General features: G+C 29.9%; 1 protein-coding gene across 4 annotated transcripts in view; it reads right to left on the reverse strand.

The window, feature by feature from the left end:
• Nucleotides 1-8,802: 8,802 nt before the first annotated feature.
• The window catches only part of LOC103575484 (serotriflin), a 62,981-nt gene continuing 50,398 nt past the window's right edge, over nt 8,803-21,385 (reverse strand). For 3 of the 4 annotated variants that reach the window (XM_014442530.2, XM_053740990.1, XM_008555288.1), the window contains exons 2-6: nt 17,971-18,062; nt 16,510-16,646; nt 15,363-15,508; nt 12,723-12,929; nt 8,803-9,823 (exon numbers count right to left, since the gene is read on the reverse strand). In XM_014442530.2, coding sequence (XP_014298016.1) covers nt 9,580-9,823; nt 12,723-12,929; nt 15,363-15,508; nt 16,510-16,646; nt 17,971-18,052 — 816 coding nt within the window. In that variant the 5' untranslated portion in view covers nt 18,053-18,062 and the 3' untranslated portion in view covers nt 8,803-9,579. The remainder of the gene's footprint in view (nt 9,824-12,722; nt 12,930-15,362; nt 15,509-16,509; nt 16,647-17,970; nt 18,063-21,385) is intronic. The other variant, XM_014442531.1, reaches the window with a different exon arrangement.

Below are 21,385 nucleotides of genomic sequence, written 5' to 3' on the forward strand. Positions count from 1 at the left end.
ATATATTTTTTTGATTATAAATAAAATGCTAGCGTGGGCCATAAAAATTTTAGCGTAAAAAAATAAATGCAGTAAATTTTTTTTACTATTACCCATAAATATTTGTCAAAAAAAAAAAAATAAATAACTCCCTTTTAATTTAGTACGCATAAAAAACGTCTATTTTAATGACTTATAGTCATGTCACTATTTCGATAAATTTTTTATATTTTTACGAGTTTGAAATTTATTTTTTAAAAAGTAGTAAATATATAATTTTATAGTCATCAGATTTTAAAATTTGAGTACAGTTAGAAATTACGAGATAAATTTTTAATGTCACTAAAATTTGAAAACACTTAGAATTATAATTAAATGTCAACATAAATTTTTAACGGTTCTTTCATCATTTTGCGATAATTTTAATTGCCGGGGCACAATGGGGCATGCCAAAAATTTTTTATCTATAATTTATTTTTTTGTCTATTAAATTTTATTCCCTCAGATTTAATGAATTTGTAATGAGATTTCAACAATGTTAATAAAAAAATTTTTTAACAGCCCGATTTCACCCTGGGCGTTTTGTATCATGAGAATTCTATACGAATCATGAAAAAAAATTTTAATTTTAATAATTTTAGACAAAAAATACATAGTTTGGGAAAAAAAAATTACACCCCTACAGCGGCATCTTTTGTTCAGATTCACCCTTACGTCATTTTTATTGCAATATATATAGAAAAAAAAATGACTTTAACAAACTCATAGGTATCGTATAGAAGCCAGAACAAATGATTTGTCCGTTTGAAAATGGGAAAACTTAGATTAGTGCATTTGTCACTCAGTAGTAACGCCCGTATAAAAAACCTCAAGATGCATTTTACCTCTTTCTATTATACTTTTTATTGCAACTACGAATTACATTTAACGTGAATCATCTTTACTTTTTTTTTTCTTCGTAACAACCTTATTTCTTCTTTCTCGTAACTTTAAACCCGTCCTCACTCACTCATTCACTATATATATATATATATATATATATATATATATATATTTATATGTATATATAGATATGTTTTCGTTCGACAGCTAAATGACTATTTTACGACACGTTCTAAATGGTGATTGGTAGTTGATACCCAGGAAATAGGTACTTTGAAAAACAATTTAACTATAATGTTGACCTTTTTATTTTTATAGACAGAAAATACTACTGGTAGGCGTCGTAGATTTATTATCAATAAAAATATTTTATTGAATCAATAACCCCAATAAAAAAATTATCTTCCGATCGACGTCAAAATTTCATTACAGACATTAACGTTTATCAATAAAAGTAGAAATTAGCAAACTATCATAATAGCCAACGATAGAAGTTTCACTTAATATAGAAACCCGAGGCAAAATGGGACACGGTCCTATCAGTAAGCGCCCAAGGCCAAATAAAACAGTTGATTCAAAAAATAATTTTTTTCGGCAAGTTTTTGGTTCCGCCTCATAGATGGGATAAGTTGAGTCTCAAATTTTTTTCTCAATAACCAGGTAACTGAATTTCACGCCAAAATAATAGTAAAATTTTTCCTGAGCCGAAAAAGGCCCAGATTAAAGAACATAAGGCTTAGTGGGCCCATAGTTGGGCCTAAAAAAACCGGGAATAGACTAATTCAATTTATCAGCAAATTTTCGACCTGTTTATCAAAAATAACAAAATTTCGGTGTGTTTCCGGCCAACTTTTGACTTTTTCTAAAAAAAGAATATGGCTTTAGCGAAATGTCGGCTAAATTTTTCAATTTTCCTTTAAGAAAATTTTTGAAATAACTGAGACACTACAGAAGTCCTAGCGGTCAAATGCATCATCCTATTAAGTCCAAATAATTTGTAAGCCCGAAAAATATTCATATATGTAATGAATAGGGATCGTCAAATAATAAATAAAATTATACGAACGTTAATTAAGACTGCAGTAAGTCTCGGTAGCCTCATTGTCTGTAGAGTTCACTACAGTCTACGTCACTAAATGTATCTGGATTACATTAATAAACGAAGACAAATGAACAACAGTGCGTCTAATAATTTCCAATTAGTGAATACCTAGTATGCTACTGCCAGTAATTCTCTAGTATCGATTACAATTTCTTCAGCTCTAATCAGAATTAAGTGATTTTATTTTTTTACATCCCTCGCCTTTGCATCTTCAATTAATAAAATATTAATTACACAACGCGGTGGGATTACTTGTTTGCCCGAAATAAATTCATCATATTTTTCTAATTAATTAGATAGTCATATAGATTATGAAGCATTCCATGCGTGCTTTACGAGAAATTTTCCACTTGAAAAGGAAAACAAACATTTAATCTAAACTGAAATGAAACTGGATTTAATCTAACTGCCGAGGGAATTATTCATCATGAGAACCGCAACCGGTCGGTTCAAAAGTAAAATAATATAAAGAAATATGTGGATGGAGGGTAGGAAATAAAATACATAGTTTACTTAATAGGGGTTTAGTTACGAGATAAATAACTCTGTAGTTTATACGAAAGATGAGTTCCAGTTCGCGATCGACAGACAAATGGGAGCTAAAACGGTCAACGGTCTTAAAATGTATTTTACACTAAAGACAAGATGATCCAGATTTGCTGGCGACCAGATCAAAGATTCTCTTGTTGAGTCTCGTGCCACGTTAACATAAAAGGAAAGGTTACGACCCACTTCGTCAGCATCTCAGATTATCTGGGTTTATTATTAAAGAAAATATATAATCTAAGAAAATTTAAGGGAGACAAATTTCGCGACCAAGTATTTTGATAAATTTTTTTTTCAAGCTCTTAAGATTGAAGTAAGATCGACACACAAAGAGATACCCAAGTAATTAATTTAAAAAAAAAAAAAATTTTTTTCCTTCTAATAAAATTAAAGAATTCATAAAGAAATTTGAATATTTTTCGAGAAAAAAATTTCTTTGAAAATTTTACATTGCCCATTTTACCTCAAGTACTTTGTATGACCAAAAGTCATAATAGTCATATTACAAATATAAAAATATATCAAATTTCGGAACTGAATTTCGATATTTAAAAAATTTCAAATTTTTAGGTATTCCACCTTACCCCGATTTTCCCAGTACATTGTTGGAGTGCTGATATTAAATGAATCTATATATATCTAATTAAAACTATAATTAACTGATATAATTGAGTGTAGAACGTATAATTGACACATATATCAATATTGTAGTTTAACTAATTTCGACTTCGGAGAACTAGCAGCTGTCATTCATTTCGAACGTCTAAAGCTAACTGCAATTATTTGTACATATATCTACACATTAATGCACTTTGGCATGTGTGTGAGTATAGGTAGGATTGTCATACGTGACAAGATATATATAACAATAGAATCCTTACCTAAGTAATTGCTTGTTTAGTAAAATGGCTACATTGAATAATCCAACGGTTTCTCTTCCCATTCCGGCAAACAGTTCACTTCAAATATACTCTGGCTCAGCTACTGAGGAGTCGCATCCGTTCTGTTTGATATTCATGCCGAGCTACTGCAAATTTTGATATGTATTCGACGTTATTGATAGGATACACATTCGCTTAGATAATTTTAGATTAAAAATGTTAATTAATCACGATTATGGTTATTAAGGGACTGGCTTTGAGCGATTTAATTCAAAAATTTTTCAGCTTTATTTTTGTAATTTTATTTTTAGCTCGAAAAGCTCAACATTTTATTAATAGTAACGTTTTCGAGTTGATTGACCTCAAAAACAGCAGGAAATTTTGAAGTTGGTTCTTCGAGTCAACCATTTTTCAGATTTCTTATCCATGGATATTTTCAAAAAGATTCTGAGTACTCAGGGGAGAATGGGTCAGCCAAAATTAAAATAAAAAAATTTTTAATAGATCGCAGAACTGAATCCAAGTAAATTTCCAGAATTCCCTCCAGAAAAAATTTAATTTACAGTCTTCCGAAAATATTATTCCAATAATTTATCAATCCGCCATATTTAATTACTAGTCTGCATTAAAAGCATTCGAAGGTGTGAAATCTTACCCCTAGCTTGTTTGTTCGCAAATAATAACGGGGATTAAAAGTGTGCATGTAAATCAGGTATTTTTTTTTATGTATTATGAATGTGCATCAAACATTTGTCACACTAATGACTGACAGTTATATTTGTTGCCACAATTTATAAATATTTTATTAACCGGGTGTAGATTAATCTTAACAGCGTGGACAAATTATTGTTGGACATGTCAAAGTCTGATACTAACAAGAGTAGAGCCAATGATGTTTATCGGATTTACAGAACCCAGTGTCTCCCAGTGATCAAAGGGAGTGTCGCAAACTCGCATTCGTTGTCCCGCGGGTTTGTTGTATTGGGTAATTTATATGTGAGGTCACGCGAGTAATCAGTCCGGACTCGCGTGGCTGTTTTAACCTAAAAGTCGATTCTATCAACGGTGCACGCGATGATGACAGGTTCCAACTACCAACTGTTATACATATATATATTTATATATATTTTATTTTTTGCAATGCCTAATACATATAGAAAAGTAACGTTTGCGTGAGTTGCGTGTGTTGACTTTTTTATATATTTTTTTTAACTACAAGTATAATCAGAGAAACTTTGTTATGACTCTTGAAAAAAAATAATGCATCGATAAATTCATACCTCTGTATTATATAATATAATAGAATGACTAAGTCACGTTTTGTATGCAAATTTTTTTCGCGCAATTGATATTTTAATAATTAATTTCTCACCGCGACCTGCGATGTTGCGCGACCTAATCCAAAAACATGGGCGCGAATATTTTCTGGAGTTTGAAAAAATTTTTGGTTAATTTTAAAATTTCCATTTTTCATTTTTCTGGCTATTCATAGAATTGTCATACATTGGAAAAGTATTCCAGCCACGTAAGATCTGATTATTTTGACGGTGATGAATTTGAAAATCATGTTTTTTAAAAAGTATTCCAGTTAGAGCCACTGAAATTTAGAATCTTCATTCCGAGAATTTTTTTTTTTAGCTGATAGTCGGTATGGAAATTGGGACACGATGGAATATCTGACCCGATCAGCAGCACGATTCAAATCACGACAATTTTTTCCTGTCATTTTTATCCGGAAACTTGAATGAAATAATAATAAGGGTAAAATTTTTTTTTCTGACAAAAGACATTATCAAAAAATTTTTTTTTAATATCAGATGTCCTTTTTACCCGCATTGTGCCCTCACTTAAAAATTTTATGACAATCAGAAATGAAATTTAGAAAAAAAATTATTTTTGCGACATTTTTTTCCAAAAATTGCCATTGCCATGGACTGAAAAATTTTTTGTTAAGATGGAGGCTTGAAAAAAGCAGAGTAATTGTCGCAAGTTAATTACGTGACAAAAGTTTAATTACTTTTAAAGCCACAGAAAAAAAATAAAACGGAGAAGAATAAGAAATTAGAGTAAGTTCAGTTGCATGAAATGGCTTCCCAAGTATTTTCTCAGTGGTAATTTCTACAGCAGTACTCAGCAACGAGAACGTACTTAAATAATGTAATGTGATTACTCTCAGCAACGTTAACTCCAAGATGTACTGATAAATTAACATGCGTATGTGCTGGGAGAGAATCTGAGCACTTTTGCATACGTTAGGGTTTAATTATATAGGAATAAGTAGCTGACATAAATTGTTAGTTTCCAACTCTATCGGAGCAACAGAAGATAGAATGTGTACCCAGCAGGGCTTTTTGGAATCTCCTTCAATCCAAGGATCTGCAGTGAATGGTATTTGCCTTCGGTAATCTCAGCTTCATCAACGCATTTTCAAATCTTCATCATATTATTATACCAGACTGCGTTTGCTCGACTGTAAATACCTTGTCGCTATTACCTACTGTTCTCTGAGACTCAATGCTAAATGTAATTTATGTTTACTAATTTATGCAAATAAAAATTTTGATATTTTTGCATTTCAATGAAGCTCTTGGTTATATATTTAAACTTTAACTTAGTATATAACGGTAACTATTTCAGATAGATAGGCTTTATTTATAGTATTTGGAAAGGAAATTTAATTTCCTACAACTTTGATCTCTTTAAAAATTTCTGTAAAGTCAATTGTTCAGAAGTTATAGCCGTTTGAACATTCATATAATTTTCATAATGATTCAAAAACATATTTTCAAAAATTTAAAACGGCTGTGGCTTCTAAATTATTGATGCTATGGTAATTTTTATGAGAAGGAAAATTGTAGGAAATGAAATTTCCTTTCTAATGACTAGCAACGAAGTCTAATTAAATGTATATTAACTCCCGTTATGAATAATGTTTTATTATTTTTTTGAATAAAATTAGGTTCGTAAATTCGCTGACACAGTTTCGGGCTCAGACTCGGTAAAAATATTGTAAAAAAGTAGCAACCTCATAACACCACTAAATATTAAGAGAGCTTGTTAAAAAACAAGTAGACAATTTGATAACTGGATATTCTGCACTAGTTCCCAACGTATACGTACATAATACGTAATAATAAACCGGATCATATCTTTCTGTGCCACGGCACCCGTTTTCTTACAAGTAAATATATATATTTTATCTTCCGGCCTCCGAGGCGGGCATCCCTGTCTTGAAACACTATATCCCTGCTGGCCCGACAAAAAGCTCGAATACATTTCCGCCAATTTAACAATACTAACGCCCTTGTTTATTTAACAATTCACTATTCCTTGCTAACATTTTATTTATTCCCAGGACCTATTCAAAATAACAAACTGACATTTTTTTTTTATTTCTTTATTTATTTATTTATTTATACGTTCTCAATCAATAAAGTATGAAATACCTGATTTATTTTATTAATCAATTAACCGGCTTTTTTTTTCTATTAAAATTTTATTTATTTTTATTTAATTCAGTATATGGATCAAATTTTTCAGATAAACAAAAAAATTAATTACGAGTTACCAAGAAAAAATAATTATATATGATCATATATGTTCATATATGATCAGATAGTATTTTATATATAATCATAAATGGCCATATATATTAATATCAATCTAATCATATATGATCATATCAAACCTAATCTGATATGATCATATTTGAACATATAGGATATCATATAAGTCATATATGATCATATTTGGTATTATGCATCATTAATGATCTTACCTAATGCCACGTATGATCATATATAGTCATAAAAGTGTATGGAACTTTATATATGATCATATATAACCATATTGTTTATGTATGATCATAAATGATCAGATAGGGGCTTTTTATGGGTCTAATCATGTCTGAGTGTGTTTCAAGGCTACAGATCTCTAGAACAGCTCATATAATGACTATATATATATATATATATATATATATATATATATATCAATTTTACTTAGAGTGATTCTGTAAAAAAGTTTTAAATGAGAGTAGAGTACCACTCAACAGTTCGCGTTTGAGGTGTTGAATTTATTTATTTATCATCTGAAAAGTCACTGCTGCCATTAAGTTGTGAAAAAAAAAATAATTTATTTAAAAAAAGTGAATAAATTATTGAAACTCAAAGCAAAGTATATTTGGTTATCGAAAAATGAAGGAGATAATAGGATGATTTTTCAACTCGATGGATACTCTGAAGGGTTCTTAAGTATCAAGCAAAGAGACATAACGAGGAAAAACGACAAGTTGAGACGCGGATAAGAGATAGTAGCATTCAGTTCCCGCTTTCCGTTCTCAGAAGACGGAAAGAAACTCTTCTTGCCCTTACAATAGCTCAGCCTCCTTCACCCCTCAATAACGATCCCTGCGTAGAGTTTTCCCGGGTTTTAATTAATGCGGCACAATCTCCATAGAATTACAATTAATTTTATTTATTACCAATTATAATTATCTTTATACATATATTTTTGATCACAAATAATTATCTCAACACATTTCCAACTTTATTTTTCCATGCGTAATATTTTATCTCAACTTATTATTTATACATCTAATTTATCTAATTTTAAACATTTTTCACATTTAATAATAGTTATTAATAATTTGAATTTTTATTAAATTAAAATACATTTTTTCACCATTTTAATTTTATAATTAAAATTATTTATCGACAAATATTTTACATTTTTCATTTATTAATATATATATTTATATTTATAAGTTATGTAACACATTTATCACTTAGATAATTTCAAATTAAATTAACTAGATATATATTTATATATATTATATATTTACTCAAGTTCGATGCACCTACAAAACGATAAACTGCTTCCAAAAAAAAAACTCTTAGTTTTTTTTTTTTTTTTTTTTTTCAAATTTTCGTGACGCCAAATTTAGTATCGGGGTAAATCGGGCCGTTAAAATAAAATGAGGGTAAAATGGGTCGTCCAAAAAAATAAGATATTATTAAATAAATTTCCGTAGAGGAATTTTGAAAAATTTCAAATGATCCATTTTGCCCCCTCTTTATTTTCCAAAATGGCCACAATAATTCTTACCCCAAAAAGTTTCTCCTTAGTAATTTAAAGTAAATAGCACCGTAATTTAAACTCGAGTTAAATATTATTTCATAAATATATATTATTATTAAATATGTATGTATTTATATAAGTATGTATATATAAGAACTTGAATATATGATAATAAAAATAAAGTAGCAAACAAGTTTTTCATTAAACTTTATACAGAGCACGGAGAAGTAGCACTTTGATAATGCGTATATATATATATATATATATATATATATATATATATATATATATATATATATATATATATATATATATATATATAGCTCTCTACTTTATGTACAGATTGCATGCATAAAATACAGACAGTTTATCGTTTACAAATATCAAAAAATCTCGCTCCCGATTTCCATGCCCCAAGGGAATTTTCACTCTAACAGTATCATATAACACTCGGCTCTCATGTACCCTTTATACGTTATATGCAAATATCAACTACATTATTTAAATATTTAAATACATTATACATTTTTTTTTACTCTTTTTCCTACATTTTGACAATCTCCCGAAAATAAACACATTTTTGTAAAAAATAAAACTGCACACCCCCAACTGCCTCTCCAGCTAAATTTCTATCCTCTGCAATTTTTCCAGCAGCGCAAAATAATAAAAAATGTAAACCAGTCAACAGAGGACACCCTAATAAACAACTTCAAAAAAAATTCCAATAAAATCCGTTGATATTTAGCCGAAAAAATCGAATCCGTACATCCGTACATTTTAACGTACGGATTTACGGATTCTCTGTAACTCGAGAACTACTTGACCGAATCAAATAATTTTTTTTTCTACGTATTCAGAAGTGAATTGTCTGTAGCCCGGGTGAAAAGTTTCGACTAAAATCCGTTTTGAAAGTTCGTAAAATTAATGAATAAAAAATTCAAAATTGGTGTGCATTTTTATTGAAACTGTTTTTAAAAAATTCCATTGGGGCAAAGTTTTAACTTTTGTACTGCATGACAGAATTCACATACATTTTAATATATTAATTAATGAATAATTTAGAGATTAAATGAAATTATCACTGTCGATGGTGGATTTGGACATCGGAGTTCACACAATCTTGTCCCGGCATCTGCAAGTAGCTCGACAAAATTGACGGCGCTCATGTCCCTGCTGTGTGTCACTTTCGCAGAGCCAATTCGGCCACGTTTCGTAGAGTTGTCGGCAATTAGCCCACAAGTCAGCCCAGGGACAAGAATTCTTGCAGAGTTTACCAACCCGACAATGATCCTTGCAGCTGCTACATGGAGCCCCCGCTTTGTAAGGCGTACCAAGACGATCTGGATAATTACCCCTAATAAAATAACAGATTCGTTAATTATTCAATTACCAATCACTTAATACTGAGCACTAACTACTTGATATTTAATTGTCAATTAACGAACAAACTTTTCACAAATAAAATTTAATTCCTCCATTATTTTGTTTTATTTAATTTTAAAAACTCGAACTAAGCTCCGAACTATTGATTTAATTATTTAAGTAATTATTTAGCAGCGGAATTTATAATTGACCGCTCAAAACTTGTCGACAATCCCGTGAATTTTATTAAATAATTTAGTATATTATGAATGTAAGATACTCGGAATGAGATTGCGGATGAAATTTTTTTATTAAACTTTAAATTTACTGCTAACTGTGCGTGTCATGAGTATTAAAGTTTATGAGTGTCTAGTTCGTTTTAAAATTTAATTTTTACCTAGAAAAATCTGGATTATAACTTTATTCTATACTCGTTATTTATAAAAAATATAATAAAAAAAAAAAAAACAAAACACGTACCGCTGGAAAATTGACCGTCGTATTTTGAAGATTTTTCACTGAGTAATTAAAATCTAATGTATATTAATGTTTAATTAGTGGAAAAAAGTTTTCCATTGTTGAGTTTTTATTCGTTTTTTCTGTCTCTAAATTAATCAGTTTTCTTTTTCCATCGAACGAGGACTTTTTCTTCTTGAAACTTAAAAACTAAGTTATTATTTAAAAATTAATTAAATTTCAGTCAATCTTTAAATTCGAATAACTTATAAACTATCGAGTTTAAAAAAAATTTGACAGAATAACTTTTTATAGCAAATTAAATTATCTACAAATTTATCTCTATACATTTTTATTGTATCTTTCATAAATAAGTCGCAAATTTTATTTCAAAGTCCCCGTTTGTGAAAAAGTCCAAATTTTGAATTCAAAAAAATTCACGCGTCTTAAAATTCAAATTCTGAGCTAACTATTGAAAATACGGCTAAAATACCTCTTAGCTTTTTTAAAGGAAATTAATTTTTCTACAAAAAAGTTAAGAATGACTTTTTCTGTAAGTTCAATAGTTTACACAGAATTTGAATTTAAAGTAAAGTGTAAAGATCAGAAATAATCGAGACAGTGAATAAATAAAAATTATAAAAATACTTTGTCTTAAAATAGAAAAGTCAGAGTTCACATAAACCGATAAAAAATAAAAAAGGCTCGTTTATGTCTCAGAATAAAATTCCAATGTCTTGAGTTAAGAAATGTCACAGAAAAGAATGCTGTTGATTTGATCAGTAGTTGCATTTATGTTTCTCAAACTTTTTCATATATTTTTCTCGATAACCAGTTACGGTATCACGTTTCTGCGGCTTCCGGCATTTTCTCGGCGATAAAAACGGAAGGAAGACTCGGTGACAGTTTACCGTAGTACAAAAGTCACCCGTCGATCGATCTACCGATTTTAGACACATAAATTCCCTTTTTTTATCATCCATCACTTTATTTATTTTTATTACAATCTCATGTCTGTCATCCATTATTAAATTTTTTTCATAAAACTCAATACATGGAAATTAAATATCTTAATAAATATATTTATTGTCCGTCTTGGAAAATTTATAGATTATTAAAGTAATATTTGGCACTCGCGCACCGAATTAAATCGTGATTTAGAAGCTTCACTAAATGCCTCTTTGTCACGAGACTATTATTGCTTTATGTGAGTAATAAATTTCTTGCCGATAATAACAAAGAGCTTCATTGAAAATAATTATTTTCCCTCGGGAAATAATTTAATTTAATAGACTTTCAATTTATTAAATTATCAAAATTTTGTCCGTTTTGCAAAATTTCAATTGAAATTCATAAAAATATCAATTCGAGATATAGTTTAAGAAAAATATACGAAAAATTTCAAAAAATCAATTTTTTTAAGTCCATGGCAATTTTCAGTTCGAAAATTTTGAGTTTTCATACAAAAAATTCAAATTTCAAGCTGTCAAAAAATTTTTTGAATTTTTATGCCATTAGTTTTTGGAAAAAAATTTTTGTAAATTATGCTTTCAATATTTTGAAAAAAAAAAAAAAAAATATATATATATATATATTGTTTTTTGAGCAATCAAGTTTTTGGTGATATGTAAATAAATGTCTGAAAATAAGTCGAAATAAATAAATAAAAATATGTCTCGAGTACAAAGATAAATAGCATTAAATTTATGAATTTACGATGTATAGTATGACCTCACGGTCGTTTGGCCGTGAGTCTTTGCAAGAACCTCAACTCTACTCTGTAAACTGTGGATCCGAAGATCTGTCGGCAGATATAAATGAAAAACGAGACCGAAAAATGCATTGTCTTTTTGAAGCGTACTATTTTATCCCGGAGAATGTTGTAGCCGCGACATCTGTTATTTTTATGGGACCCGCAAACTTGCATCCCATATTTTTCTCGGCTTGTATTAGAAAGCAAAAAGGAATAGAAAAAAAAAATGAACAAATAGAAAAAGGTTTGCTCTAGAATGGATGAAAGTAAAAAATGTTGAGTTAGAGCGAGAGTTAGACTCGAATTTATTTTCGTGCTAAAGAATCAGCTTGAATGATGTCGAAATACTCAGCGAGCATGACGAGAGTGAATAAAAGATTGTTTGGTAGCTTTTTTTTATATATTTATAGTGTCGAAAAAAAAATAAATCGATTCGAGTGCCGAAGGATGTTTGCCGAGTGGAGGAGGTGAATAAAATTTCTTTAACATTTCCGTGATGTGTGAATCGCAGAGCACAGAAAAGTAGAGTGGAGTGAAGAATAATAAAAATAAAATTGGGCAATAAATAACCTTTTGGGTTTTACGGTTTACTTGACGTTATTTAGCACGCGGTCATTGTTAATGTCCTGGAAAAAGTTCTGGATTTGGGATTGAGGAGGCGATAAAATTCAGTAATACTTACGCTGGACAGTAGTTGCAGACGTAACTGAAGTAGGGCTGTCCACGTGGCCCTCTGGTACCATTGCACTTTGCCCATCCGCAACCCACGCGATGGGTTGGCGCCCACACCATCTGCGTGTAATGCCCGACCTGGCTCAGGTCATTTTTTGCGTGCGGCCCGTATTTGAATATTTCGTGCTCCAGGTACCAGGTTTTTATCGCGAAAAACCTGAAAAAAAATTTTTTATTTATTAACAAAAGTGGGGCAAATCGGGCAACGGGATTTCATTTTTTACAGAGTAAAATTGAGGGATTCAAAAATTTTTGGATGACTAATAAGTAAAAGAAAATTTTAACGTTTCTTAAGCGGTCCATTTTGCCCCGTAATTTTTAAAATAAATTTCCAGATTAAAGTTCCATAAGTAACTGAAATAATAATAAATTAATAAAAATTTTATCTCACTAATTTCTTGTTAAAAAAAAAATCCGCAGGGCAATAAAAAATTTTGGCACTGTCAAATGTAAGAGTCAACAGGTGGCGTTGGCGCAGTGACGCCAAGAATGGCGTCTCGTATGACGTCCGAGTGCTCATCTGATGGGATTATTCTTTCCAGGCGACTGATTCTCACAATGCGAAGTAAAAGCTCTTTTAAACTTAAAAGTTTGTGAGATTGGACGGACGCATTCTCATAAATTGCTGACGCATATATCTCCTACCCCTGTCTTGAGAACTGAATACTCGGTGGCAATACAAATCGCTTGAGAAAGCAACTGATCAATCGATTCGCTAGATTTCGATCGACCATTTAGTCCATGCTCATTCGTACGTGTAATCTGATTTAGTTTCACTGCCAAATCAGAAACTTTCATGCTAACTCTCGACTACTCGATACCCAATACTCCCAACTCGGTATTGCCAAAGAGCTTTTTTGCTTTAGAATATTTTTTTTTTTATTATTTTCAGCTATCGGTGGCGAGAAAAAAGTTGTCGTATTCTCAATCGCGCCTCTACTCAGGATTAGATCCAAAAGCTCTCGACACCGTCGGCGAAAAACGAAACGTGATTCGATTCAAGGAATTGCACCAGTACCCACTGAAAATGGAGCCAAGACGATACTGATACCAAGACATTTAGTTTTTATATTATCGCCGGCGAAATAGCTTCAGTTAAATTCGTTTTATATAAGCAAAAAAAATTAACCTGCCACCCACCGCCCGACTCTTGTGTAATAAAAAAAAAAATATTGTTATATTTATTCTGCGAAATGTGACACGTAAGGGAAAAATTTCTTATCACATAATTATCTCCAGCTATTTTTTTCTCTTTTTGAAAACCTCACTTCCGTTGAATAAGTGGAATTCCCGTCCTATCTGATTACATTATACGTTTATAAAAAGAAACTGGAATAAGAATTAGGGTCAGCGGAGATTAAATTGTCAAATCGTAGATTTTTTTTTTTGGGTTTGCTTGGAAAAAAAAATCAGGTACCCGGGCTGAATTTTTTGCTCTCGGATCATTTAGTTGAGGGTCTGAAATTTGTGGAAAAAATTAATTTTAGTGAAATTAAAATTTTTTTCGTCGTTTTCAGAGGGTTAGTAATCAGAATTTCCCGAAATTAGTCCAGCGAGTGAGTTTATTTTTTGGGTTCGCTTGAAAAAAAATTCAGGAGTCTCTGCTGAAATTTTTTCTGCCAAGTTATTTAGTGTAGAGTCTGAAGAGTGGGAAAGATATCATTTTGTGTAAAATTAAAAATTTTTTTGGGAGTTTCAGAGAGTTTGTAATCAGAATCTTCCGAAATTAGTACAGCGAGTGAAAGTTTAGTTCTTGATTCTGGTGTAAGTAATATTAGAGTTTATTTAGTAAACCACAAATGGTTAGGACGGTTGAAATTGAAACTAAGAAAAGTGGTCAAAAGTTTACAAGAGTTATAGAGAGTAAGTTATAGGTTGCGGCACCTGACGACGCGCCCATCTGCTACCCATCTGGGGCGAATGTCACGTTCCGGAAATTTTAGCGCTGCACGACTTCAGATGTAAAACTACCAAACTTGCAAGATGCAAAGCTCCACTTATTATAATTAATACTAAGACGTCATCAAACATTAAGATTTACAAGTTTCACTGACACAACAAATCCTTGGCTTTTATTTTTTTCTTCTCGTCAGAAAAAAGTTTTTAAAATCCACACAATGACTACTGCTATTCTATAATATTTTATCTTTGAAACTGGCGGTATTTTTTACTGATAAAAAATACCAGTAGTTTTTCTCAACTAAAGAATACTCCCAGGTATCGTAACTCGTGGAAAGAAAGAAAAACCAATGACCCGAAACGCGAGACGGAAGCTCACAGATTTGCTCCCGTTTTCTCAGATATTTTCTTATCGCAACCTCGCCATTTTTAACCTATTAAAGAATAATATTTGCGCGGATTTCAATCGGTTGACATATATTTGATATGAATATCATACTATATGATCCGCGTAAAATGAAATATATTTTTATTTCCAAGAAATCTCGGAAATATTTCAGTTTAAAAAAAAAAATTCAGGTTCTAATAAAATTATTTAATGTCAATTTAAATTCACAAAAAATTCCAGAAGGGGTAAAATGAGCCGCATAAAAAATTTTTTGATACCAAAAAAAAAAAAAATATAACTTACCAAGGAACTTGAGCTGTTGAAATAAATATATTTTGTCCGCAGCTACCGAACGCGTCGATATGCAACCCCGTGGCATTGTCATGTGTGAGTGCATAGCAGGCCTCAGCCCATCTTTGCGCTGCTTTGGCGGCTCCGCTGTGCCATTTCTGAAACATTTAAATGAAAAAAAAAAAAAACAATAGATTTTAAATGCATAAATCTTAAAAATTGAACATCGACAGATACCTCGCGTACGACAAATATTTATAAATTTATTCGAAAAAAAAAAATATTAAACATGAAGTTTTATTGATCACGTTGGCTATTGACTCGGACGCGGACGCGGACATGGACACGAAGACCGGAGACAGATTGGAAAAAGAAAAAAAGCAATCAAAGTACTTTGACGGGGATATATATAAATATAATATGTTGGGATATAGAACATTTAATAAAAGGGGAGTAGAAAAAGAGCTTGTCCACTCGTTTATTCACCCGAGTTGTTCGACACTTTCACGCCTCATGATACAATTATTATGACAAGCCCGAGAAGAACAGTGTCAATGACCGTGCCAAGCTTTTGTAAGCTCTTATATAAAAAAATCTCCTTCAATAGAATGGAAAAAAGAGATAAATAAATAAACGCCCACAAACTTATTTCACTCAGCATTTTTTATGCTTAACAGCTGAATAGCCTTCATATATTTTACTTTTTTGTTACCATTTTTTTCTCCCAGTCATTAAAATCCCCAAGGCTGAATTTTTAACAACCAGAGCTTTCGAAAGAGGGTTCGAGTTATTGTTCAAAGAAAAATTTTTTATTTTCGTAATAAACAAAATTAATCAATACATTTTTAAGTAATTTAATAAAATTTTTCAATTTTTCAAAATTTTTCTGTAAGCAATTTTTCTAAAATCAATTTCAGTTTTCGTAAAAATTTTCCGATTGAATAAATGAAAAAAATTTATCCATTACTCTGAAAGTCTCTCCCTCCTCTAGAAGCTTGAATTGTTCGAAAAAACTTTCCGAAAATTGATATTTTAAAAAACTCGCATGTCCCTTAATTTTCCCATGACTAAAAATTTTTTCCTTGATCTGTATGTCCTCAGGCCTCTTCCCCATCAATCGAAAAATGATAAACAGTAATAGTAATAAAATAATAATTACCATAGCGAGCATGTTTGCAGCTGTCGGAGTAACGTGAGTCCGAAAAAAGTTGTGGTAAAGAACAATTTTCCTTTGAACTTTTTTATTACTTGGCGTTAAGACTCTCGTGGGAATCTTGTCACCGTACAAACGTGGCACTGAAACAAAATAAAATAAAAAAAACTCACTCTTTTTCTATTTCTTTTCTTCGTGTTCTTCTTTTCTTGTACAATACTGAAGAATTGTACAAATGTGGGTATATTTTACGAAACACTAGTTATAAGAAAAAAGCCAAAAAGAAAATCAGGAAAAATAGAGATGAAGAAGGAAAAAAAAAAGAATGAAAGTACATTACTGCGACACCCTCGAATCACCGCATAAAAACTTATACATGCAGACTTCTTGGTCCTTTCTTTTTATTTTATTTTCTGTTCTTATTTCGAACCGAATAACTGAACCCGGGACCGGAAAATGACGGAAAAAATTTAATCATAAAAACCGATAAACCATCAGCTGACTTTGCGTTATTTATAAAAGTATTTTTAACGATGCTATTGACGGTTAAACTTTTTTTATTGAGAATAAGTGATGTGTGTTTTATAAATTTAAAGCCCGAGTGATAAGAAAGTCAAATGTTCGTGCGTTTTAGTGAAATGAGGTCGAGCTAGTGGCTGTTGTTTAATCTACTTAAAAGGTTCTTTCCCAAGTTCCTGTTCTGTGGATTACCATATTTTTATTATTACTGAGTTTGTAATCACTTAATCGTTAGTCATGGTATTACTTTTTTCATTTACACACGATTTAATCGCTGATTTATATTTTATATTTATTATGATAATTAAATTAACCTAAAAGCTTATACCGGCTCTGCTCGGAACAACTTTTCAACTTATTTTACATCCGAGTTGACCAACACTACTTTTTTTTTCTTTTATTACTCAGAGATTTATTTTATTCATTTTTTATCTCGGATAATTAATTATTTTCTTACTAATTAATTGTGTGATAATTTTTTTTTTTTTCACTCGTGGAATTTTTTATAATTCATTACGTGCGAAGTTGAAATTTTTTTGAATTTATTATCGCAATTATAATTTAACTACTGACGGAAATTATTTTATTTTGATAATTAAAAAAAAAAGTACTTCAATTTATAATTTTTTTTTTTTATACATAAAATGTGATTTTGGAATTTTTTAGTCTGTAGAAAAAATTCGGTTTAAAAAATTAAAAATTCAAAGTTTTAATTTTAAAATTAAAAAAAATTTTGAGTTTTGAAAAAATTAATTATTGTGATTATGAATAATTAATTAAAAGTTAGACAATTTAAATTTTTTACTCAAGAAATAGAAGAAAAAAAAATTCATGGAAAATGTATGATCGAAATTAGGACATAAAAAAATGGCAGACATTGGAATCAAATGACAGCTTGAAAAAAAAAATGAATAATAATTACGAAATGAATAATAATTGATACTCTACTGGGCTTACTGCGATCCGTTTCCCAGGGCACTGCTGCTGGCAGTGCAGCGACCATGATAATAAACATCCAGAGAAGCCTCATTTTGAATATCCTGAAACATGAAATTTCAAAAAATCCTCATATAATTTTGCTATGCAAATAGAGAAGGTGTAATGCACATCACCATTATTGTTTATTAGCAAATAATGCTCGAGCTAGTTTTAAAAACACACTTTATCACACAACTTTCGTGATAACATACTCAGAAGTTAGACGATGAAAATAAAAAAAAAGCTAATAAGGCGAAAAGTAGGTATGAAAAAGTTTTCAGACACTCTCAAGTTATTTCTTTTGAATTTTCCATCTTACGGCTTCATATGCACTTCGGAAAATAATAAATTTTATTTACTGTTCTATCTTTTCTGTCAATTTTCGAACGTCTTCAATTTTTTTTTTTTTCTTAGAATTTTCTATTTGAATTTTTTTTTCCAATGGAAATGACTTGAAATTATAATTGAAAATTAATTTTCCACAGAAAAAAAATCCATGAGTTTAAAAATTTTTATTTTTATATGAAATATATGCGTGAAATATTAAATTATAATTTTAAAGAAAAAAAATTTGTGTATAATTATTAAATTATTATTTTTTATTATAAAATATAGCCATTAAAAAATTAAATATCCTGCAATTAATTAAATTAATAAAATAAATTTACGCCAACGATAAATAATTTTTTTAACGACCCGCTATAAAATAACTCGTTAAAAAAAATACAAGAGGAAAATATAAAAAAAAGAATAATAATAATAATAACCATGATGTCCTTGAAGAAACTCGTAGCCCCGTAATTAACTGTCCCATGCTAATTACTTTGCTCTAATAATCGTTAGAGTGTGTGCTAACGATTCCCATCTAATGTAATATTTTTTTTTTATTTTTTATTGTAATGACCTCCTCTCCCTATTTTCACCAGAATATAAATTCACACTGCTAGTATTACCCAGTAATTTAATGAACTTTATTTTTAACAACCCAAGTTAAAATACCTACCGCCCTTTTAATTAATGCGCTTTTAATATTTCATTAATTTAAATCAAAAACTCATAAAATCTAGTCCAAACTATATTTAATTAGCTCTCATTTGAATTAGATGTAACCGAAAAATAATTTATGGTTTTTGTTCAATTCCAGGTCAGGTTAATTCTCGAAAACTTTTTAAATTTATATTTAATTTTAACTCTCGTCATATTTTTTATCTATTGTCGAGCATTTTATTATTTCATTTTATTCTCTATTTCGAATAAATAATAAAATTTTAATAAATTACTATTGAAAATTCATTAATTATCAGATTGCATTAATCGAACGAGTGTTTAAGTCTTTGATCATGTGAATATTGTTGACTGTTTTATTGAGAGAAGCCGCGTGTCAAATAAATATATGTATATATAAATTAAAACAATTATTTTCTCTTTGAATAAATTTTATTGGACTTGTCAGTTCAAAGTGTCGAAATTAGTCACTTTGAATGAAACGGTTGAGGTGAAAAATTATTGTTTTTTTAAATTAATTTGAAAAGTATTTAAATAAATAAAAAAATTGAAAATTCGAAATACGGAAAATTTTCAAAATTTTATTCATTGAGTCTGAAATAAAACAGAAAATATCAGAAAGTGACGCAATGGATTTTCCAATGCATGAAAAATCATAAATTTTACTATAAAATCCTTCGAAGAATTTTGGAAGAAATTCAAAATTTGAAATACAGTAAATTTGCCGAATTTTGCTAATTTTTAATGAATTGAGTTTCAATGAGCGCGAATTTGAAAAAAAAGGCCGTAGAATGACGCAGTAGGCCTTTGAATTAGTGGACAATTAGGTCTCCCTTTAGAAAATTTTTGAAAAAATTCAAAGGTTGAAATTCAAATCCTTTCTTTGGTCCGACTCTCAACCACCACTTTTAGTACTAGCTCTCTTGATCAAAACCCGGTCAACCATTCACTATTCAATACTTTTTTTTTAAATAATAATGATAGTAAGTAGTATTCTAAAGAAAACAATAATATTTAAATAATTGAATATAAATGTGAAGTATATATATGTAAAAAGTGAAAATAAAAAAATTGTAACATTTATATTTTTAAAAAATATAAATGTAATGGAACGTATATAGAGCGATATGTGTATCCCATTTCAGTGCTGCCTTATCCAGTAGAACGATGTCGTTTAGTTCACAACACCCAGTAGCTCTATAACATCGTTCACTGTAACTCCAGCACCAACAGGATCTCGTTTTAAGCTTACGATTACGCCGGCAAAAGGAATAAAATAAAGTTATTCTAGAGTAAAATAAATGGTTAAATTCCAGTGACATCTGTGGATCCACTTTTTACAATTGACGTTTATTTTATCGAACCGATTGTCGAAAAATAATACAACCCTTTATATATCCAGCTTATTCATTTTTTACAATTGACAAGAGAAATTATTTTCAACTCTAAGTCGTCCACACATGCGATAACTCCCCGAGCGGTCAATTTAAAAATAATTTGGCTCGAGTAATAATTCAATACTCTGTAAAGAATCGGGAGTAAATTCAGTGATCGAGATTTTATTTAAATCCCAAGGGAAGTGAACTAATCTAGTCATTCACTTTGAAAATTTTTTACAGTGTAATTAATAGAGTTAGTTAATTAGCAAATTATATAAGTTTTTTTGAAAAAATTTTGTTTGGTAATATTTGATGTCTTTACTTGAATTTAACTAGTTTATAAATTTATCTGTCGTAATTAGGGCGACGTTCGATGCCACTAGCAAGATGGTCACTTTGAAACTACGATCGTTAAATTTTATCGCACTTTTATTTGACATTAAATTCTCCCTTTCGTGATTGGTTCATTACAAACTAATAGTTAAGCGCGGGTTTAAGTAAATAGTAAAGTTCAAAATTATTTTTATACGTGACAAAAAAAAAGTTAAGATCTCCATAAATCAAAAAATCGATAAATTATTTATAAGTAAATATCAAAAATTATTTTTTTGACAGGAGATAAATGGGGTAAGTTTGTCGTTTGTAAATTACATTAAAAAAAAAATTTCATTTCATGGCCATTCTGTCCTTATAGAAATAAAAATTCACCTTAACCCGCTCCATTTTACCCCAACCCTCCAGAAAATTAATAAAACCGTCATAAAATAAATATTTCATCAGTTTTTGAAAGGAAATTTGAACAAAAATTAATTTTTGTTAATTAAAATTGAATTTATTACAAAATTAAATAGCGATGGGCGATAACGATAACAATAATAATGATAATAATAATAATAAAAGTATTAACCGATTAACTGAAGTAGAACTAGAGGAACAGTTTAGCCAATTTACCAAAAAAAACTATGGTGCAATAATATCGTGGTCCAATATCGATTCACTAT

Source organism: Microplitis demolitor, chromosome 7 (genome assembly GCF_026212275.2).
Source record: "Microplitis demolitor isolate Queensland-Clemson2020A chromosome 7, iyMicDemo2.1a, whole genome shotgun sequence".
Lineage (NCBI taxonomy): Eukaryota > Metazoa > Arthropoda > Insecta > Hymenoptera > Braconidae > Microplitis > Microplitis demolitor.